At 42.7% G+C, this 24,071-nt stretch overlaps 1 protein-coding gene across 2 annotated transcripts in view; it reads right to left on the bottom strand.

The window, feature by feature from the left end:
• Fam13a (family with sequence similarity 13 member A) overlaps positions 1-24,071 on the bottom strand; it is an 86,088-nt gene that overhangs the window by 21,286 nt on the left and 40,731 nt on the right. For both annotated transcript variants that reach the window (XM_050131712.1, XM_050131713.1), the window contains 4 exons: positions 23,829-24,015; positions 15,148-15,224; positions 14,129-14,171; positions 7,837-7,984 (listed from right to left, as the gene is read on the bottom strand). In XM_050131712.1, the coding sequence (XP_049987669.1) occupies positions 7,837-7,984; positions 14,129-14,171; positions 15,148-15,224; positions 23,829-24,015 (455 nt within the window). The remainder of the gene's footprint in view (positions 1-7,836; positions 7,985-14,128; positions 14,172-15,147; positions 15,225-23,828; positions 24,016-24,071) is intronic.

Consider the following 24,071-nt stretch of genomic DNA (forward strand, 5'->3'; position numbering starts at 1 on the left):
AGACTTTACAGTCTCTGTGTGGGTCATTTAGTAAGCCATCTCCCAGGGCCTCTCTGCCCAGGACATGGGATCTGCTGCTTCTTTCTGTACCTCTGACTAGTATACAGGATTAACATGCTTTTCCCTGTGTCTCCTCTTCATGGTACACAAGATTAGCATGCATCTCCTCATGCCTCTCTGCGTAGTACGTAGGATTAGTATACTTCTCTTTGGGTCTCTCTACATGGTACACAGGATTAGCATGCATCTCCCTGCATCTCTCCGCATAGCACACAAGATTAACATGCTTCTCTTTGTGCTTCTCTGCATGGTACTCAGGATTAGCCTGCTTCTTCCTGTGCTTTGCCCTTGTCGTTTCAGAATTTAATCCTGGAACCATGGTGGAAGGAGAGAATCAACTTCTCAAGTTGTTCTCTGAGTTCCACATGCTCACTGTGGCCAGGTGCAACACACCCCCTGCCCTGTACAAAACAGATAAATATTAAGAAATGCTTTAAAACTATATTCCAAAGATTTCAAAGCAGATCTTGTACAGCATGCCATTTTCCACTTGTAATACTCTGCATAAAAACTTCAAATGCACTTGCCACTTAGTGATGCCCATAAGGCTAGTTAGTACTTGCTATGACCTTAGATTCTGGGAGTCCTAGAGTTTGAACCAGAGAACACCTAGTTGCTCCTTCAACTATGAAGCTTGAAAATGTATGCAGCTATGTGGAATAAATGTGCTTAAGCTTTGTATCTAGAAAGACAAGATTATAATCCCAGAATGTCAGAACCAGATTAGCCGCATTCTTAAACCTCGCACCTTTGTTACATGCTTACCCAGGGAAGTAGGTATCAAGATACAGATCCTTAACTCACCCCAAATACAGTGTATTTAAGTGAAGGTCTAGGCACAACTGACAAGCAAACTGACAAACACATACACACATGTACATCTATACACACACACACACGTAAGTGTGCACATACTTAAAAACCGCCCCAATGAGTCAAGTGCCCCCATGGTTGTCAAGTCTGAGAAGTACTGATTCCAGGCTGTAGAAAGATAAGGCTACTGGATCTGAAGAAGTTAAGTACAAGCCCCCAGTGAATGAGAAGAGTGGGCCTGCCCTCTTGACTTCTAACTTCTAAGTTAGGGTTTTGTTTTAGAATGTGTCAGAGCTACAAACATCAGTGATGACTACCTGAAACTCAGGAAGACTTCACAGCAAAAAGAGGAAAGATTAGCAGGTCCACCTAAAATATTAAGTCATAAAGAACAAGGTTTGAAAAGTTTAAAAAAACTCAAGATATCTGGGAACAGAGATAAATATTTTTTAAAAATAAAAATGTTCAAGAAAAAAAAAGGCTTGTTTATTGAGGCTCAAAACATCGGGCAATGCATGTGGGTGGCTAAGCCAGGAGACAAACATCTCATTCTTAAGACTAATGGTATCAGCTAACAAGCAGGTTTAGGACTGAGTAGCTTTACCAGCATAAAAGCATGAAAACCTCAAGGAGAGGAGAGAGCCAGGGCAAAGGAATCTCTGCGGGAAACATAAACTTTAGTGTTAAGTTGCAGAAGATGAGACTGTTAAACTGATCAGACTACATCTTCAATTTCCTAAGATAAAAATCAAGTCAGTCCAGACTGGAAGAGGGTTAAGTCAGCCAAAGAAGCCCTGCAGCTGACCACAGCTGCTCCACAGAGGGGTGAACAACTGAGGGAAGGGAGAGCTGCTTTGGGGGGGGGCATGGAGCTTTGATATCACAAAGTATGGTGTTGATATTGGCGTGAGAGCATGCTAGTTACTTTGACATTTCTATTTCTCAAGAAAAACGAAATACAGCTTGAAAAGAAGGATTTTACTTTTGATCCTGACCCCCTCAATTTGAATTTTCATCCAGCAGAATACATTTTCTAAAATGAAAACATCTTTGAGTTTTCAAGCATTTGTTCATGACCATAGGGTCATGAGTTCATCATAAACCGACTGAATTAAGAGTGGTGCTTGGGAGCTAACCCGAAGCTGTCTGTCCGTTCTCTTGTTTAATGTAGCTTCATTTCGTGTCTCTGTCCTGATGCAGTCATTTCAATGACAAACAAAACAAACAAAAACAAGCAAACAGAAAATCCAAATACATCCTTTCCTAGAATTACCAGTGTTGGATCGGAAATAAGACAGCTGAGGAATTTCTTGCACTTTCCCACGAAAGCACATAGGTAGGGCAGCTGAACCCATTGTTGAGAGATTAGAGATGTAAAGCCATTGTGAATTTCCACTTTAACAAAGAGGAATGTGACATCGTTGGTCTGCAGATGGAACAGAAGTGGAAAGTTCCCCACTTCTGCAACATGGAACACTTAGGTGAGTGTCCTCCATTTCTCCCTTCCATAGAGTCTCACATTTAAAGCACCTCATTTAAGAAAGTCACACAGTGGCATGTAGTATGTATCTCCTGTACTAAGGCATCAATACAGCCAGTTCCCCATGTTAGTCTGAAATATTCTAGCTTACATTTGCTAGTGTTCACTCAACTAGGAAGCCAGATAACTGCCCTGAAGAGTGTGAAGTAGAGTATGTGCTTTACATTGCTTTACAGAGAGCCAGTTACGAATATGCTTCGGCAGCCATTTCTAACAGCTGCTGGACAAGGATTTTATATTTAGTCAGTAACTCCAGAACATTGAAACAAGGGTATTGCCAGAAAAGTATTCAAAGGGACAACAGAGAAGATGCAAGGCGTTACACTGGATTCTCCTCCCACAGCAGGATCTAAAATGAGCACATTTTCATTTTCAAATAAAACTCCCTCCAGCACCCTCACAATGAACTCTAGACAGAATCATGCCATTTTTTAATTAAAAATTAATTCATTCAGGTCATTGGCACCATAGCAGGTCATCAGGAATAACAAATAGAAAAGCTGTGGTCCTGCTATCTCAGGGATAGGAATAGGTTCTGAGGCGTCCTAATTCAGACACCACAATTCACAGGGGCATAAAGGGAAATGAACTCATCACAGGAAGGCCTTCACCTCGGAGCAGTGCTGGTGCAGGGTATCGAGACAGCTGCCCTCTAATCTGGCTGGAGCCCTTGGCTATATAGAAGAAACTGGTTATTGGAATGACTTATTTATAAGACATCCGAACAAAATTAAAGGAGATGATATTTTCCATGTTTCTTTTCCATGTTATTTAGAGTCATCACTGTTGTTACAACCTCATAACTTTCTTCTCAGCTGTTCAAAGTGGTGCTCGTCCATCTCAGACTTGGAAAGATGGAGGCCACAATGGGGGGAAGGGACTGCTTTCATAAATTCCTTTTAGTGCTCCAAAATTCAACCTTAGAACAATGGCAGTCTTACTGAATTGTTCAAAAACTCTTGCAATTATCAGATTAATAGAAACCTTAGAAGTCAGCTGTATCAGGCCCAGGTTTAATTTTGAAGGCTCATGCATATGTTTTACCTCTATCTGCAAAGTTGAGAAGCAGGGCCTCAATAGGTCTGCTTAAATTGTTGAACAGTACAGGGCTGACAACTTGAAGCAATAAGAACAATGCTCTTTGGGGTGACTGACCCTGGGGTTTGCCCACGCATAGTTTCTTTTGTTTGCTCTTTCTAGACAGGGTTTCTCTGTGTAGCTTTGGCTGTCTTGGATCTTGCTCTGCAGACCAGAATTCACAGAAATCTCTGAAGGTTGGTCTCAAACTCACAGAAATCTGCCTGCCTCTGCCTCCCAAGTACTGGGATTAAAGGAGTGTGCCACCACTACCCGGCTACACATAGTTTCTCAATCAGTTACTAATGTACCGCCCTACCTGTCTTCTATTCCTTATGTGCCTCAGGGAAAGCGGTCAGCACGACCCTGCCAGGGCCCAGCTGCTCCCTCTGCAAGGGCAGCACTTCCCAATCCAGTTATTACAAACAACCGAACTGAGCTTTGTGTGATGGGCAGCACTTAGCAATATGTGGAGGGCCTGCCTCATTAGTATTGATTTCGTTTCTTTAAAAAATTATTAAGTTTTTGAAAATTTCATACAAAGTATTTGTTGAATTTTCCCCAAAAGTAGTATATTTAGAGATATTTGTGCAAGAGAAAAGCAGTAATATTTACACGGTGCCCATAGGATGTGGAGGACAGCAGATACTAGCTCATTTAATCCATGCAAAACAATGATTATTTTATAATCATAAATATTATTTATTATGTATTATGTTTTGCTGTTGTTGTTACATCTATTTAAGGACAATGGCATCAAGGCAAAATGGAGACAGAGGCCCACAGAACTGATCAAGTAGCAGAGCCAGGATTTGAACACAAAGTTTGGTTTTCATCTACCTTATTTGATGGGATGCCTGATTAGTATCCCTTGGGCATGAGCTAGAAGTTAGGAGATGCTCAACTTTTCTTAATTATATGACGGGAGGGTTCAATTGGAGGTCTTTTATGATAACTTGCTTCTTCATGATTCTTTTAAAATGTGTTTCTACATGGATGGATAGATGGATGAGTGGATGGATGGATGGATGGATGGATAGATTGTGTTTGTGTACGCTGTAGATGGATGAGTGGATGGATGGATGGATTGTGTCTGTGTACACTGTGGATGGATGGATGGATTGTGTTTGTGTATGCTATGGATGGATGAGTGGATAGATGGATGGATGGATGGATGGATGGATAGATTGTGTTTGTGTACGCTGTAGATGGATGAGTGGATGGATGGATGGACTGATTGTCTTTGAGGGCACTGTGGTGCATATGTGGAGGACAGAGGACAACTTTTGGGAGTTGGTTTTCTACTTTTATAGTGTAAGTTCGGAGGACTGAACGAGGGTCATTAGACTTGGTGACAAGCGCCCTTACCCACTGAACCATCTCGTCAGTCCCTCTTCATGACTCTTGGAGAGTTTTGGAGAATTTCTCTCCAAAGTTGTTGTCCATTTTAAGTAATAAATGAGAAAAATTTAGCATCTTGTGACCTTTAAAAATATTCTGATAACTGTTTGTGATAGTACATACCGGTAATCCCAGCATTTAGAAGGCTGAGGTAGGAGGAACTTGAATTCAAGGCCAGCCTGGGCTATAGGATCTCACTTTATAGCTCAGGCTGGCCCCAAAGTTGTGATTCTGCCGCCTCTCTTCCCACATTGGGTTTACAAGTGTGAGCTACCATTCTCATGTCAAAGTGCTCTTTAAGTCTAATTTCAGGGCAAAAAAGGATAGCTGTGTGTTTACACATCAGCACGCATGGGACTTAATAACATTTTTAATTACACAATTTTAATTATCTTTCAGTATCAGAGCAGCGCCTTTAATTTGTGTAGCCATTTAACTTTGGAGGGTTGAGGCCCTACACCAAAAAGAATAACTCTTTGACTGATTTCAGTCTTAAAATGTGAAGGCATGGTTGATGATATGCCAACAGGCAAGCTGAGTTGGGACCTCTGTTCACTTTGCAATGGCTCCACTCCATAGACTATGGGATCTACTTACTGTTTCAATCTCTTTCATTGTTCCCTTGATCCTAAGCTTAAGATCTCAGAGAACATTATTTCCCAGGCACAGGCTGCAGGGCTCCGGCCACAGCCATGCATGCCACCCAAAATCAGCTGACTCTTCCTGGCTCCACCTCAGACTGTGACCAATGACACAGGCCAGGGAGCAGGCACGCAAACCCAGTGTCCCTCCACAGAGTGGGTGTGGGGGTGCTGAAGGCCGAGTGTGGATATTGGTCTGTACACTTTGGTGATTATTGCTTCCATCTTCATATTTTGTTGCTTTTCTTTTGTGTGCACAACTTAAACGAGTGTGAAGTTATTTGCTACTAGAAAAACACCTTTTTGTTTCCACTGAAGCTTTAAATAAGATGATTTTCTAGCCATCAAATTTATTGTTGTCAATTACTCTCGCTTCACAAATTGGCTTCTTTATTTTGACTCTACTTCTGGCTATGTTCCCGTCACAAAGAAATTTGGAAATCAGAATATGTAATTGCAAAAAGGTTGCTGAGAGCAATAACCAAACAGTCAAAATGACCTTGAGAATGAATCCCTGTAGATTTTAAAGGTGCAGAAGTTCAACAACAATCGCATGTGTACGGGAGAACAGAACGGCAGCGGCGGCAGTTTGCCCACACAGGTCTTGGGCCTGAGGCAGCCTGTAAAGTGTATTTTCACAAGTGACCGTTTAGAAAACATCCTGCCCAGCCTTCTAAAGAAGATGCTGGTCTCTCCTCACTTTTATTCTCTGCAGAAAAATGCTTTAAAAGTAACGGGATGGTTTCTAAGAAACTCCAAAATGACTTTCAACCACTCTGGAGAATATGTTCAGCTTTATTTTAGGTTATGTGTATTGAGAGAAAATTTTAAATTTGTGATTAACCAAGAAAAATCATAAAAGAAAGTGCCGTCCATTTCAGGGGAGGAGCAGAATGTGACTGCAGCTCATTTGAATTCTGGCTCCGATTTCTCCTTTTTATTTAAAAGCTATAAGATTGACTATATCACATAAATGCAAATACATTATTTATTTTCCTTTTGTTCTTATTTAGACATCAGTGACCATCCTGAGATTCTTTGGGGGTAGGGAAGGCAGGTTGTTGTGAATTTATAGATTAAAAAGACATACAATTATTTCAAAGTGGGCAAAAATGAATAACAAACTAGTTGATAGTCAGAAACAGATCAGTTAAGTTTAACATGAAGCAAGCCAACCATGGCCTCTTTCGTTCTCCGAATATCTTGAGCTGGGTTGATGTGTCAAAATTTTGGATCTGCTGCCTAATTATATGAAAATAACCAGAACGGGTTTCTCAGATTACAGGAGGCAAAATGGAAATAAAACAGTCTTTCTCACAAAGCCCTGCATGCCAGGACAGTAACTAGGTCAACCTTTCAGCATGTGGGCTTTTCCGAGGGACTTTGGCCATTAGATAAAAGAGGGGTGGGTCTGGGGAGGGGACAGGGAATGCACACACCAGCAGGGCTGATTCTCATAGCTCTGACTCTCCGTTAAGGCCTTATGTTAAGTTATGCGGCTGTTCTGAAGCCAGGAGCCCATTTCTCCCTGGCTGGGGCCTTTAGAAACACACTATATAGGGTGCTGACATGGCTTTGAGTGTAGGCAGAGGGATAAAGAAGGCGGTTCGATAGAACTGCTGGAGGGCCCCCTCTGACATAGTTTTGATAGAGCTAACTTCTTCCTCAAAGTAAATTTCTGATGTTTTCACTAGACATCTCTGGACAAAAAAAAAAAAAAAAAAAAAAAAAAAAAAAAAAAAAAAAAAAAAAAAAAAAAAAAAAAAATTCTAAAACCATGTCTTTTCAGCAAAGATGCGCTTTCGTTCAGTGTTCTCGTTAGTGTGTCTACCTGGATTATTTTAAATGCATACATTGAAAGAAGTAAAGCAGAGAAAAACATCTTCCTTGAAAACTTGGAAGGTGTACTGCAGGAAGGGAGTGATGTGGGGTGACTGGTAGGGGGCAGCTGAAGATGAGGGCCAGTGGATGAGGTCGTGGGTGACCGGCTTCCCACAGCATACTACAAGCAGGGCAGCACTCTTGGTGGGTTAAAAACATACTGCAAGGTGACACTCGGACAAAGCATTCCTACTTTCCTTGCTTGTACTGCAACTACCCTTAGCAACACCGAACACAGCATGTTTCTATGCTGCCTGGTAAAGGATGTTCGGTCTTTTTAAATTTTTTTTATAGAAACCCAGATTCTTCTGCATGCGTAGCTCTTACTCTCATCCACACAGGCATGCAGCCACACACCTTGAATAGACTTATGCACCGTGTTTTTTCAATGCAAGACCACCCCAGTGGCAGAGGATCACCTACCTTCCCAGTTCTTCCCATCGCACAATGCTGTCAGGTCCAACCGGGGCATTTCGGGGACAAAGCTCTCCGGCTGCTCATCGGCATCTTGATTCCTCTGTTGTTTGGTGTCAGATATACTGGAATGCTCCTGAATCTTCATTGCGGGGCTCTGCAAGAACAGCACAGCGTTCCCTAAGAGCTACTGTTCACCAAAATGCAAAACCATTCACAGCGATTCCACGCCTTCTGAATGCAACCTCCCAAGTCCCAGCTGCTAACACTTCCATGGCAGAAATAAAAACCAGGGCTTGATGCCCCCCTGGGCGCTATCTGGCTACTCTCATGCAAAAAGCCTCTGTCCATCCGCCAGCCTTTAACTTTTCTTCTTAGGATTTACTTGGGCTGCTTCTCTGGACGACTTCAGGCAGCTGACAGGTCTTGAGTGATTACAGACTGTGGCCCGTGAGGAGGAGAAGGAGTTTATGTTTCTTAAAGGAGCATGGCCCACCAGATGGTAAACAACAACAAAAAGCTGGCTACGGTTGCTAAGGCTGCGGCAGCAACATGGTGTGTCTGGCAAGCAGTGTTTTTGCCGCTTAGGTAAACATTCCTGCAAGGGCAGGGGCAGAAGCAGGGGACACCACACTCCTCTGAGCCCTCAGGCTTAGATCAATTAAATGGGGCTGTTTTCTCCAGAGTGTGGGGAGAACAGACTATTCATGGAGGCGCTCTGGGTATTAAAGCATTGTTGCGCAAATTCAAACGACACGGGTTTGGTGTTTCATCTGGGCTAGCAGTGAGGAATAGACCCTGAAAACAAGCCAAGATTACAGGGAGAACAGTCTTCCCCGCCTAGTAAAAAGTAAGAGCCGGCAAGTAGGTGATTTGGAATTTATACCTTACAAATATGCAATCGTCAGTTGTTTTGCTATTTATTGTTCATCTACCTTGAATACTAAAGCTGCATCTGGCTCTGCCACTGGCAGCACCTACACTTGGCTAGGACATCTGATGGGAAGGAAAACCTTCCCTGAAAGGCCGATATTTAAGCTAAATGCTTCTGTGTGTGCCTTAAAAGTAGCACTTAAATGAACTCTTTTGTATCAAATTGTTCTTTGCCTTGTTCTCCTGGCATGCTGTAAATGAAGCGGCTCTGGATCTTCCTACTTTCATGAAATCAGAAATGACCGCACTTGAACAGTTTTACTCAAAAGTGTACTTTTCAAGTAGCACAGATCTGCACAAAATATTTTCTTTGGGATAAACGAACACTTATTTTTAGTTACCCCATTATTAAAATAAAAAGCCAAGAACATTTGGAAACCGTAAGCACATTCACTAATGTAGGAGATGTTGTTATACTTAAACTAAAGCGCTGTTTAAGACCTTCGGCTCCTTTTAATAGCTGTCCGACCCACTTTGAGATCACCAGGGGAATATGCAATGATTTTTAATTTTTTTTATTATTCTGTTTCTACTGAGCGAATCCTGAAGACTGGCATTTTCTTCACATTGGGAACAAAACCAAACTCCAATAAGGTCGTGCATCACGTGAGAACGCCATGGCAACCTTACACTCTAGAACATTCTAAGCACGTTGTCTTTCTCTTGGGATATGGTCGTATTACAGAAATCACTTGTTCCTTGCGATTAGCCTCAGTGAACCAGGTGTTTTAGGGACAATCAGTCAAAAGTCATAGGTGAACATGTGTAAGACAGAGAAAAGGGACGTGTACATAGTAGAGAAGTATTTCTCAGGAATCTTGTAAAGCTCTGTGGAGATTTAAGAGCTGATAATCAGAGCCTACAACAGAAAAAGGGACAGCCGGGCAGAAGCTAGCATTCTTTTTGTTGTTATAAGACACCATGTAAAGGCCAATGAGTAAAATGCCAGGCTCTCAAACTGCTAGTGAGGGACTAGGAGACACAGCATGTATGACTGAATATTAGGTAAAGCACGCTACATCAAAAGATGGGACACACTTCCACATCATGAAAAAAATTCAGCACACAGAGTTACCAATGTGTTTGCCATTAATCAGTAGCAGCAGGCGACTCGGGCAAGAGGTGTGGGTGGAAAGGCTGTAGAGGAGGGCCGGTCACAGAGGAGGGAGTGGAGAAGTACGAAGTCAAATAAAGCACGGAACACCATGGCCACAGTGAGAGAAGGGGTTCCGAGGTGGACAGTCCTGAGGCTGGGAAGTGTGATGGCAGAAGCCTAAAGGGCCAGAAGCAGGGGCATGGCTGGCAGCCTCCATATGCTGAGCAAAGCACAGCATAATGAAGTACACCATGGTGCTGCCCGACTCAGTGGTTAAGGGCACTGCTGCGCTTGCCGAAGACCCAGGTTCCATTGTCAGCATCTACGTGGTGGCTCCCAGTGTCTGTAACTCCAGATCAAGGGGGTCTGACTCTGGCGTCTACAGATGCTTCACACACACAGTACACAGACATATGTGTGGGCCCAAACACCCTGGCACATAAAGTAGAAACAAACAAGTCATAAACGTTTTAAAAATTAAAACAGCATTAGGTCTATGGAGATAAAACAAGGAAAGATGGGTGTAGCGACAGTGGACGAGGTGTCTTACTTTATCTGTGTGGACAGGGATGGTCCCTTTCCCATAATAACACGCACGTAGAGGTGTGAAGGAAGTGAGGGAATGGGCTGTCATTGGGAACAGCATTTCAGGAAGGTGGAAACAAGCATGTGACACTTTGTTTAATGAGGTCTTGCCATTTTTATGCGATTCAGGGATAACAAGTGGACACTTCGAAATAGGGCAAGGACAGGCCACCAGGGTGGGCACCATTCAGTGTGATGTGGGACATCTGCTTAGTGAAACATAGGTTAACTGAAGTTGATTCTTGGAACAACAGTGGACAAGCCCCTCTTCCCGACACCTGTCCTAGCTTGCAACATGACGGACAGACTTGCAGAGCAAGCATGCTCTGTCTCAGGGGAACTCATGCACAGCTTGGCTCCGACTTGCTGGGCTGTGCCCCATCCCTGAGGTTGCTGTTTTACCTGTCCTCTAGTCCTAGCAGCCTGAGTCCTAGTTTCTGGCACAAGTGGTCTATGAAGCTCATGTGCTCTCCTGGCCTAAGGTTGCCCAATTGGCTACTGCACAGGAGTGGGCAGTGATGGTGGTTGCTACTCAGTGGCTACTCAGCTCGGTAGCCATGTGCAAGAAGACAAACTCCTCTTCTTTCCTGCACGGACCTTGGTGGAGGCACCTTGCCGAGGAAGCAATACTCTCTAGGAATGCTTATCATAGACACAGCAAATACTGCCTATTTCCTTATCTCTTTCTCTTATCCCTTTGATCACTCAGGTTAACCATGTCAAGGGCACTCTCAAACACCAAAATATTTTTGGTTTAAACTTTTGTTATTTACACATCCAGTATCTTAAATTAAATCAAAAATAAATTTAATTGCACAATTTTCAACTCAGAAATCCTTCACGGTATGATGCGGAGCACAGTGAACCTCAAAATGCTGCCTCACATACAAAACAATGAATCTTTGCTTAATGGAATAATGGGTGGCTCATAGAGGATCCAATACAGCAGGGAGATAAAGATGGGTTCTGGAGGCGGAGACGTGAGGTTAAATAGCAGCTTACCTTTGTTAAGACCTGTGAGCCAGCCTCTCTGAGCCACGGCTTCCCTTTGTCTAACCCTGGACTGAGCATCTTAAGGTTGTTGTGAGGGGCAAATGGAAAACACATACAAACAGATCACCCACAGTCAGGGTAAAGAGATTTCCATTTCTCCCCCACCCCTTTCCTTGTTCACTCGGCAAATGTTTATGGAATAGTAGCATGTTCTGGGCAACAGAATTCACAAGTGAGTAGGGTAGAGAATTGCACGTGGAAGAGAAACATTGAATGTCCGAGTGCCGGTGTCATAGAAGTTATAAAGGGAAAGGGAAGGCTGGCAGAGAGCCCATACAGACTGCCTGTCTTACCTGGGTCACAGGTGACATTCCACATGCAGATCCAGGCCATTAACCTAAGTTCCCCAGTCTCATCATTGTCGGGACTGCACCTGGCCTGTTGTCTCTGCTCTGCCCCCTTCCTCGGCTACTGGTGATAGGAGAATTTATGTGCCCTTCCTTCTCTTTTGGGTACATGGACAAGACTTGATTATGTGGCTGAGGACTTAGTAGGATGAAGAACAACACTAGAGGCTGCTGGACAAGGCAGCTTTCCCAGGAAACCCTGGAATTAACTAGACACAGGAAACCACCAGCACTTACTGTTTGGGCGATAATAAAGGACTATAGCCATAACACATCCCCAAGGTTTGTGAGTGCCACAAGCTCCAGGGGCTTGCGGTGAGCACTGAGTGTCCTGTTTCTCAGGGTCAGTGAGAGCTTGGACTTGAGATGGTGAGACAATCAACTCTCAGTCTTGCAGGGCAAGGCTTAAATTCTTCCCTTCTCCTCTTTTTCTCTTCCTACTTTTATTTACTTACTTTTTTGAAGGAGGAGGAATAAAAGGGAAATAGGCTTTTATGATGAATGTCCTGTTTGTTATCAGAGGTATGCTTCTAATCACTCTTAATCAGTGGGCTTAGAAGGCATAAAAATGTCTTGAAAGAATTTGCCATTTCATTGACCTAGAATTCTGAAATAAAATTATATCTTCCAGATAATGCACCGCTCTTCATAAGTCAATAATCCTTGATTCTCTTTCTTCCACAGCAAAAGATTCATTATGAGCTTATTGTTTGAATATTTCAGACTTTCATATGAAGTATAGTGTTTTCACAATAGAAAATTGCTCAGCTGGGGGCTGGGGAGATGGCTCTGATTAAGAGTGTTTACTATTCTTACAGAGACCCCCAAGTTCACTTCCCAGCATCCCCATCGGGCAGTTCAAAACTGCCTATAACTCCAGCTTTTAGGGAGATCCGATGCCTCGGGCCTCCATGGACATTCTCACTCATAGGCATATCTATCCAAAGATAGACATATACTTAAAACAAAACAAAACAAAAAACCAACTAAATCTTTAAAGAGAAATGCTTAGCTTACAGAAGACTCCAAACTGTAGGGCACCTCTATAGTAAGCACAAGTCAGAAAATGTATCTCAGTTATATGTTTTAGAAGGCGGACCTAAGAGTGGTAAGGATGCCTTCTCTCCCAGATACCTGTGGTTGTCAATGAGTTTCAGAAAGAAAGAGAAAGCACTGTAGGCTCCATGTGTCATAGAACACTCGCTACCTCTTCCTTAAGTTACCTCCGTTCATACGGCCCAAGGAAGATAGTTTATTAAAGTGCCAATCTCTCCAAGGCCTGTCCAAAGAAACCCTACTTTCATTTGTAGTGTTTTGAAGTGATTCAATTTTTTAATGTCACTAAGTAAATTTTAATTCAAACCTCAGGAGAAAGGAACGTGTAACTCTTGGAAACTGGTGCTGCATATGCATGACACATGTAAGAAGGCCTGGCACTCAGGAGAGTTTAAGATCTGTCCCAGTGATTGTGCTATGACCCAAAGAGATAAGGAAGCCACTGTAAGCCATATGCCATTTGTGGTTATGATTTATAATCATGAAGTTCATTGACAAGACTGTTCTGCTCCACTTTATCCCAGAACAGTTAAGAAGACATCTCCAGGAGACTGGCACGCTTTAGGTTCAATGTCAAAGGGCTTTCTGTGAGTCAAGGAAGAAGGCAGGGAAAAGAAGATGTGTTCTTTGACACAGACCCTAGAGATAAGGAAAGCACACCAGCCTCTTGCTTTTGTCCTGTGGATACTTGAGCTGGAAATAAGCTAGCTATGAAGGAATTATCTAAGAAGCTGAAACTTGAATTCGAAAAAGAAGATGACAGTCTCTACCTAGGTTAGTTTTAAGGAGACAGTCTTGCTATGTAGCCCAACTGCCATTCTTCCTGCCTTAGACTCTTGGGCGCTGGGATTACAGGCATGAAGAACTATGACCAGCTCTCTAGGTAGGTTGATGAAGAAGCATACATTGCAAGAATTGAGTAGAAGAAATACAATAAATCTACAGCATTAGTGGGGAGGTTTTCATTAATTTATAATGGCTTCATGTGAATGTGCAGTTTTCCAAGGAGAAAGATGCTAAATTTTTAGATTCCATTTTTAAAGAATTTTTTTTTTACTGGTAGAGATCAAACCTAGGACATTGTACATGGTAGGTGAATGCTCTACCCTCCATTCTAACCACAGTCCTGTCAATTACTTCATTGGCTCTTACCAACAGGCTAGTGACATCCCCAAGCACACTCAAGAACAAGGGTTATGCCCTACCAGTTACTCTTTCTTTAGATACTCACCTCACAATGCTGAGGGTCTCCACTACCACTTCCATTTTCTTTGCTATGAACAACAACAAAAACACATAAATTGTCCATTTATTTTATAACCACTTTTATCTACTCATACTATAATTTTCTTTTAGAAGTGGCCAGAGTATCTCTAAAACCAAATTCTTATAAAATTCAAAAATAAAATAGAAGAGAAAGTTAAGATTTAGGCAGCCTGGAGATGCACTAATCTATGAGTAGAGCAACACATGGGGACTCATGGCAGCTTCATGACTACATGCTCAAGATCTGTAGATGCGCAAGACAAAGTGTCGGCATTGGTGGGGTTGTGGGGAGTGGAGGGTAGAGGGTGACCCTAGTCCCAACACTAACTGAGGCACTCTTGGCATTTAATAGCTGCTAGGAGAGGAAGGGTCAGTTTTATTTCAGGGTGTGACCTACACATCAGGGTAGTTCTCACACCCAAGAATATTTAGACAACACACTTGGGTTTGTCTGTCTGTTTTTAAAAAACAACATGATGTTGGATGGGTCAGGGAGAGGGATTGATTTGGGGAAGTTGGACGAGAGAGGTGGAATATGATCAAAATAGATTTTATGAAAATTTCAAATAGTTAATAAAAATATTATATCTTGTTTCTTCAAGACGGTGTCTCTCTGTGTAGTCCTGTCTGTGCTAGAACTCACTCTACAGACCAGGCTGGCCTTGAACTCAGAGATTTGCCTGCCTCTGCCTTCTGAGTGCTGGAATTAAAGGTATATACCACCATTCCCTGGAAAAATATTATATCCTAAAAATAATGCACATAGAGAAATAAAACCTATATGAAAACTACACACAGATGTGATTATTAGCCATAATAATAGAGTCTGTATGCCAAGTACTCTGCAATAAATAGTGCTGGCCACACACAATCCTTTCTATCTACTCTCCCCCCCCCCCCAGGTCTTATAACTCACATTGTATTTAGTGAAAGAAATCTTTTCATGCCCTTGAAAACAGGGTAAGAAGAAAATTCTAAAATTACCTTTCATTGGATCTCAGTTCAACAGCTTCCGGTCCTGGTCTTCCATGGGACGGCACAGAACCAAGACTTTCCACGTTCTGTAACAGACAAACATGGTTTGCTATGAGGGAAGGAAAGAAAATTCAATGGCATACCCTCCTTTCTTTCAGATAGAAAAGCCAGAAAAAATTAGATAGGGAACACTGGGTTAAAATGATGATTATTGGCTCAAAGGTTTATGGAGTCCTGTCATCCTTTTAGCATAGAAAACTGACACCGTTGTGGAAATGGCGTACAGTGACATCCACATTAGCTAAAAAAGCCTTTACGGATAAAGTGTAAGAATCAGATTGCCAGAAAATCAGGATGGTTTGCAATGCAATGGAGGATCGATCTTGAATCTAGTCAGAACTTATATAACTATCACTGTTCATTTAATATCCTTTTTTTCTTAGTCTGTGTCATTGTTGTTTGAGACAAAGTCTCATGTAATATAGGATGCTCTCGAGGTGGTCCTCATGCCTTCATCTTTAATGTCCCAGGGCACAGTTATGTACCCTCATGCCCAGTTTAATTTATTCCCATTGTGGAATGTAATACTAATATGACCTTGTGTAAACAATAGGCAGTGATGAGTAGAATGGTCTGGTTATAAATGAGTTTGGTCCAAAGGCCTCTCTTGGTCTTGGCGTGTAGCTCAGCAGTAGAGCAAGGTCCTGGTTTCGACTGTGCGCATAAAAAAGAAGTGCTCTTTACATTTCTTATCTGCTAATGGGGAAGTGTAAACTAGTGCAACTACAATGGAAATCAGTCTAGATGTTTCTCAAAGGATTAAAAATAGAACGATCACATGACTCGGCACTACCACGACAGGGCACATACCCAAAGCACTCCGTATCTTACCACAGAGACACCTACGCATCCAGGTTTAGTGATGCATTATTCAGTGCTAAAAGGGCATGAAGCCTGCATAGATGTCCATCAACAGAAGAATGCATAATGAGAATGTGGTATACACAATAGAATAAAACCATGAAATTTGCAGCAAAATGGATAGAACAGAAAACATGATGTTAAACAACGTGACCCAGTTACAGAAATACACAGACACATCTTCCCTTTCATATGAGGACCCTAGCTTTTAATGTTTGTGAGTCTAACAAGTAAGGAGTTCAGGGAGCAGGTACAGAGTTTGAAACTAGATAGAAAGAGGAGGACAAGGACTGTGAGGAAAGTAGGGGGAAGGGGTGGAACGTCTCATATGACATGAAGTGGAAAGGAGGCTATAGGGGTGGGAGGGCAAAAAGGAAGGAAGGAGATGGAGAAAAAAAATGCAATACAACCCAATTCTTTACAAGTCAATACTAATTTTTTTTTTTTTTAAAGAAAAGCACATCACAAGAAATCTGAGCAGTTTCTCCTTGGTGCCACCTTTGTGTTTGAGCTATAGCTTCCCTTCCATCTGAAAAGGCAGCTAATAAGTTCTTCCTTTTAAACAGACCTTGCCCTGTTTATATGCAAACCTAAGAGTCCTTTCCTTTGTGTACCATTGAATACAGAAAGAACGCATTGGCTTCTGCACTCTGTGTTTTGGCAATTAATGTTTAACTTTCCTATGCAGGGTCTATGACAGAGAGAAAGAAAGGCATTAAAAACACTGTGACAAAGTGTGTTTGGGGCAGCTAAGCTATGAAAGTGATGAGGGTGAGATCAGGGGTCTGTCTGGGTCACGTTTGCCATTGAAGTGCTGGTGTCCAGCATAGCTCAGCAGGAACGATCAATGTGAGAGCTGTCGCCTTGTTCAGGGTAACTCATAGAACACAAAGTCTAAACTCCAAAGTCTCGAAGAGCTGCAGAGAGAGAGAGGGGGGGGAGGGGGAGGAAGGGAGGGAGGGAGGGAGGGAGGGAGAGAGAGAGAGAGAGAGAGAGAGAGAGAGAGAGAGAGAGAGAGAGAGAGAGGAGACCCAGAACAGCTGCCATCTTCAGCGCAATGCTCCGGGCATGCTCTGGGAGATTTCTTTCTCATTCCAGTTCACAGGAGGGAGCATTGGGAGATTCACCAGCTAGGCCTGGAAGTCACACACATCACGCCTCACATCTCAGCAGGAGAGGCAGAACACGTGCTGTTACTGGGCAGATGGTTACTTCATGACTGGAAGAAACGGGTGCAGATGGGAAGAGCCAGTGAGCTCGCTCTTCATGCTGCCTCTTCACATATCAGGAGTTCTTTATGTGTGTGTGCGCATGTGCACACGGACGCATGTATGCCTGCATGAGTGTGGATTCAGAGGACAACTCTATGGGCCCACTTTTCTCCTGCCATCTTTTGGGATCCGGGGATCACACTCAGGTTACCAGGCCATGTACACCTGTTGATCACCCTGCTGGCCCTAGCCTATACATTTTCAGCACTAAAAGAATAAAAGGCACAAAAGCAATAAAAAGGAATTTCAAGCTGCCACTGATCCTTTACTAATGAGGTCATATCACAATCTCCTTTCTTGAACTCAAGGTTAGAGTCATGGACTTGTTTTGACTGGCAACACTACCATAACCTTCAGGGTGACATGTTTATTCAAAGGAGGCCTCTGCCCTTGTCCTCCAGAAGCTCTGTCAGCACGTACAGCTTTTGAAGGCAATGTCTTTTAATTTGTCCTCCAGTGTTTAAGTGTTTCAGTTAGATAGCAAATAGGTTTTGAGTTTAGTTTTTAATCCCAACACTGGGCAGCAGGGGACTTAAAATAATTTCTAGTCCAAAGCAAGCTGTATCCAGTCATTCGTTCATTTATACTGGAAGGCTATATTTATAATTGAATCCAAGTTGAAAACATCCATAAAAGGCAGCGGGGTTAAGAACCCACCTTTCCTTCAGTATCTGACACTAACCTTCATCATAATTAGGAGAACAGACTATAAATAGGAACCGTATTTAGAATAGTAGGTATTTCAGGTTGACAAAGTAAGCTAAATGTTTTCCAGGAGGCATATTTGTAAGGACCTTTCCTGCGTCTGTGAGTGTGGTCAATGCTTTCTCTGGCCTCTGCATGCCCTTTCCTAGACAGTGTCAAGATTTTCTTGTGTCAGCTTCCCAGGTACTGGAATTATAGGCATTACAGGCATGTGCACCAAGCTTAGCTATGGTTAAAGCCTTCTATATACCATTCAGGGAACGGAGCACAGAAAAAGTCATTCTTAAACTAAGACTGAATGAGCTTTTGCTTGCTTATTTGTAAATTAAATCAACTCAGAAGAATAGCTGTTTTGAATTTTTGACCTAAATTCTTTTGAACTCAAAATTTTCTATATCAAAGATGTACAGTTGCTTTTGTGGTGAAAATAAACAAAAGGCAACAAATTAAACAGCGTGTATTCATCTATGTATTTATAACCTACTGACAAAAAAACACCCTTTGTAAAGGAAGTCTGATTAAGGCTCACAATAACCCCATCAGCTCACCAAAAGATTGCTGTAAAATAAACAAAGTAGAAAATAAGACAAATGAATGATTTATCATGGCTTGGCCTACTTTTCTAGAATTCTGAGTTGACATCCTTGACACCATCAAGAGGTAGAAACAAAGGGAGACAGTATAATGTATAGTTAGGATGATGGTGTGGTTTAGGATCTTTGTGTATGGTTAGGATGATGGTGTGGTTTAGGATCGTTGTGTATGGTTAGGATCATGGTGTGGTTTAGGATCTTTGTGTATGGTTAGGATGATGGTGTGGTTTAGGATCTTTGTGTATGGTTAGGATGATGGTGTGGTTTAGGATTTTTGTGTATGGTTAGGATCATGGTGTAGTTTAGGATCGTTGTGTATGGTTAGGATGATGGTGTGGTTTAGGATCTTTGTGTATGGTTAGGATGATGGTGTGGTTTAGGATCTTTGTGTATGGTTAGGATGATGGTGTGGTTTAGGATTTTTGTGTATGGTTAGGATCATGGTGTGGTTTAGGATCTTTGTGTATGGTTAGGATGATGGTGTGGTTTAGGATTTTTGTGTATGGTTAGGATGATGGTGTGGTTTAGGATCTTTGTGTATGGTTAGGATGATGGTGTAGTTTGGGATCTTTGTGTATGGTTAGGATCATGGTGTGGTTTAGGATCTTTGGCTTTCAATTCAGGACCGGGAGGGGTGCACCCACTCACTGAGACAATGGGGATGTTCTATCGGGAACTCACCAAGGCCACCTGGCCTGGGTCTGAAAAAGCCTGGGATAAAACCGGTCTCGCTGAACATAGCGGACAAGGAGGACTACTGAGAACTCAAGAACAATGGCAATGGGTTTTTGATCCTACTGCACGTATTGGCTTTGTGGGAGCCTAGGCAATTTGGATGCTTACCTTACTAGACCTGGATGGAGGTGGGTGGTCCTTGGACTTCCCACAGGGCAGGGAACCCTGATTGCTCTTTGGGCTGACGAGGGAGGGGGACTTGGTTGGGGGAGGGGGAAGGAAATGGGAGGCGGTGGTGGGGAAGAGATAGAAATCTTTAATAAATAAATAAAAAAAAAGTAAAAGGACAAAAAAAAAAAAAAGACTGGTCCTTCCCTAAGGTATGATGAAAAAGGACTTGCTCTGGTGGCCTCTCATCATATTCAAAGTCAAGTGCTGAACATGGCTGCAAACCGTCAAACAACAGGGGATCCTCCTACAGAATCTGACATTACCAGTCATCACACTCCCCTCTCAACCCAAACCCAACCACAGCAGCTTCCTCACAACAACAAAAAGAGAAGGCTCCTGCACCTTCTGCCTGGACACAGGGGACCTAGGGACTCCACGGGCTTATTCCGTCCTCTCTGATGTCCCGCGTCAGTGCCATCTTCAATGAGGCTTATCCTGCCGACCCTCTCTTCTGCATCATTTTTTAGTACCTCCCCCCCACTGTTTCTTCTCCTCCCCCTGATTTATTGCTTTCCATAGCTGGTAAGTTTTGCACCTGACTGTATTTATGTACTCGTCACCCCCTTTATCCTCTGAATATTCACACTTCAGTAGGCGGAACGTGTGTGCCTGGTTTGGCCACCATTCATGTCCTCAGTCCCCACAGGAGTGCTTGTTGGAGACAGGCGTGACTAGGCCAGCGTTTCACAGTGACCGACATTTTCCCATGTGGCACCCCATAGACGATAACTGCCATAGAGTTTGGACAGGATCTCTTGCTGTATTGCGCTGCACTGAAGATCGAGTTTAAAAGCACTGTCTGTATTACGTGGGTGATTTGTTTTGCAGCAGCGGATGGAATGGTCCAATGGGGGCAGAGTGGAGGTGTGCAGACATGCTAGTTGACTGTTTGGACTCCAGACTAATTAGAAAAGGGTATCAGCCATGCAATGGAAAGACAATGGGGAAAGGACCAAAAATAGTTTATTTTCAAATGACCTTTAATTTTTAATGTGCGTGAGTGTGTATGGGGTGAGGCCTAAGCTTGCCAAGAAGTATATATGGAGGTCAAAGAGCAACTTGCCAGAGTCAGTTCTTTACTTCCATTATGTAGGTCCCTGGAATTGAACTAAGATAATCAGGCTTGGCAGCAAGCACTTTTGCCTCAAAGCCACATTACTGGTCCAGGAATCAAGATACTTTCAATATAATCACCTACATTTGAAAACGAGAACGTGGGAGGCAGGGCTGAAGACAAGGGAAAGGAAAGGGCTTGGAACAACTAAGGAGGTCATATTGAGGCTGCGTAAAAACAAGGTCAAAAGACCACAGAGCAAAAGGAAAGCTGGTTTGAACACGTTGATGTTAGGTGTTAGCGAGGCAAACCTGATCTGGAGCACATCTGTAGAGATCGCGGAAAGCTCAGAATGGGAGAAGGTCAGAAGCAAGGCCCTGACATGGAGGTGTCAAGGTTTGGGTAACAATCACATCCAAACAGAACTCAGGAAGGGGAGCCAGTGAGGCCCCAGCAGAGGAGTCAACAGTCACTCTGAGAAGGGGCAAAGAGAGATCAGTGTTGCAGAAAGGCCAAGAGACAAAGGGACACACACAGGCCACAACAGGCCACTGCAGAAGGGTCTTAAAGGGCTAATTCATAACCTAGAAAACTTGGTGCCTGCAGGAAAGTGTTAAATTTGACTACAGGGCTGGGTAGGTAAAGGACTACAGCAAAAAATGCAGACAGACGGTTGAAGTAGTGAGGGACTGGGCCCCGGAGTACAGGGACAATCTGAAGAGAAACCTTCACTGTGTCCCCCTTTACCTACAGTCTAGCATTTTAGTTGCATTTATTTCACAAAAAACCAAAAGAGATAATGATATTATTTTACATAAATAGCAACTAAAGTTTCATAGCATACCTACCTACTTGGGGCAATTTGTTTTAGCAGTGCTGGGGACTTAATCCTCAGTCTTACACGTGACAGTCAAGTGCTTGAGCCCTGAGCTGTACTATTCTTCTCATTTGCCTAGTAGTAGAGTGATAAAGCTAAAACTGAAATTAAGATATAGCCACCAGCAAGACCCATTCTCCTCTTGTGAGTCTCCTCTGAGATTTCAGATAGTGGGTGGCAGCTGGGATCTACTGAAGATGAGATGAGACCTACTGAAGTCTGCTTTGAATACTTTCAGTATAGTGCTTGCTATAGGATTATATAGTCTAGTAGGATGTGTTGAGAAATAAAGAAAAGAGTGATTATTATTTCTAGCAATACCATAATATTATGCAACCACGTTCAGGTAAACATTTTCTCTCAGTTTTGTTCCTGGGAATGAGTTGTTTTCTCTTCTCTCTCTCTCTCTCTCTCTCTCTCTCTCTCTCTCACACACACACACACACACACACACACACAGACATGCACACAGACACATGCATGCACACACATACACAGACACACACACATGCTACTCCACAGCTTACTTTAAACGAGGGACCCCATACTGAAATTGCTGTTCCCTTACTTATGATCTAAGTATTCAGTCATCTATATTTCATGCCTTCGTGTTTGGAATGAAGACAGCTAACAATACTCTCCTATCTATTGGAAAGATTGAAATTAAAAAGCACTTCAAATACAACTGTCAACACTTTCTATTTTATTAGTGTTCTTAACCATAATTTCTAATACTTAGATTGTATCTTACCAAACCAGTGTCCAGAGATTACTAATTTATTTATCTTATAGCTAAAACAATAAAGTTGCTCCTAATTTTCCATGATTATGGATAGATTAATGATGAGAGAATTAATGTACAAGTTTTTCTCTGGTGTTTAGAAGGAAGATGCATGCGTCACTGGTGGCTCTCTAGTGACACCGTTAGACTGTTCTAGAGAGAGCGTTTGGGGGATAAAGAGATATAGGCCTATAGAGATGAGTTTATGAAAACCATGTGTGTAAGAGATTGTGTGTGAGTATGCGTGTGCAAGGTGGGGAGGGTGTTTAGAAAACTGATATTTAAAGGAGTTTTTTTGTTGTTGTTGCCTTTTTTTTTTTTTGGCCTTAAGGCTAGCCTTAGAAGTAGAATACAAACAAACAAACAAACAAAATCATGTAATTGAGTCAGGTTAAAAAGAAAAGAAAATGGCCAAAGACTTAGGATTCTTTTAGATTAAAGTAAGGGAAATAGTTAAAACACAGCCCACTATCTCAGTTCTGTCACTAGAGATGGCATGGAGCCGAAACAGAGCAAACTAACGCTGACTGAGAGCTCACTGTCTCTGCTTTCTAGCTCTGAGTGACCTATTTCCTAGACCCCAATGATCTCAGTGTCACCACATCCCAGAGAAACCAAAGAAAAAGACCCGGACACCAAGCCAGTGAGGGCTGGTGAGTTCTGTACACGGTTCTCCTCCTTGGCTGGCCTGGGTCAGTTAGGCCTCTATAGTGCTTGTCCCCTGCAGTTACTCTCCTCCCATTTCCCTTGAATCTATACCAGGATTTCTCTTCTTAAAGTCAACAGTGAGCTTCACTTTGTGAATTCAAATGGTCAGACTTGGCCTCATCTCTGACCCCTTCTTCTTAAGAAACTCAGTTAACTGGTTTCTAAGACTCCAAACTGGTCTCATTTCCCCTCTATTTTCTGGCTGCTTGTTAGTAAATCTCTTTCATACGCTTATTTTCCCATTCTCTAAGTGTTTCTGTGCTCAGTGTTTTTTATCTTTATTTGGGCCACTTTTCCACCCACGTTCCCTCCCTAGTTATCTCCTCCCGTGTACTGTCTTTAATATCTCTAATTCTGATGTCCATCACACCTGCCTCCTTCCCAGACACTTTGCCTGAGCTCTAGGCCCAGAAATCCAATTGCCTCAAAGATAGTTCCTCTTCCATGTCTAACAGGGCACTCCATCTTAACATGCCCTGAAGGGAACCTAGGGTATCATTCCCTATACTCTGTCTTCGCCTCATAAATTGGCAGCACCAAGCTCCTGCAGGGCTGGGGTGCTGCCTCTGGTATAATTTTAGTTCAAACTGTTATCACAGACCAGGATTATGGTCAGAGCATCTCACTACTGTCCCAGCTTCTACCCTTGATCACGTGTGTCCATCTTCAGTTTAGCAATAACACCAAATTTAAGTAATCTACATCCCTGATCAAAGAACGCGTGACTGGCTTCTTACCCATAGTGAAGTCACTCCTCCTAATGATGCTTGAAAACCCAGTTAATCTGCTCTCCCATCCCCATGGCCTTCCACTCTGTGATCGTTTGACTTTCTTTAGAGTCTCAAGTAAAGAAGTTATTAAAATACCTACTTACCAGGAGCCCCTCATGATTTTCACTGAGCTCCGTGAGCCTGGAACTGGATTTCTGACGCTTGGGTTTACTTCTTTCCCCGACACAGTCACAGGTGTCCTCCGGGAGTCTTTCTGCTTCCTGGCTGTTCACAACACACTCATCATAGCTGTGGAAGCCATAGGGGATATTCTCTTTGTTGATAAGTTCCCTGAATGGAAAAAAAAAGTTTAATCGTATTTTAAAATGTGAAGGGGACACTTCATA

The sequence above is a fragment of the Alexandromys fortis genome, unplaced genomic scaffold (assembly GCF_014885135.2).
Source record: "Alexandromys fortis isolate MF-2015 unplaced genomic scaffold, M_Fortis_MF-2015_v1.1 scaffold_386, whole genome shotgun sequence".
Taxonomy (NCBI): Eukaryota; Metazoa; Chordata; class Mammalia; order Rodentia; family Cricetidae; genus Alexandromys; species Alexandromys fortis.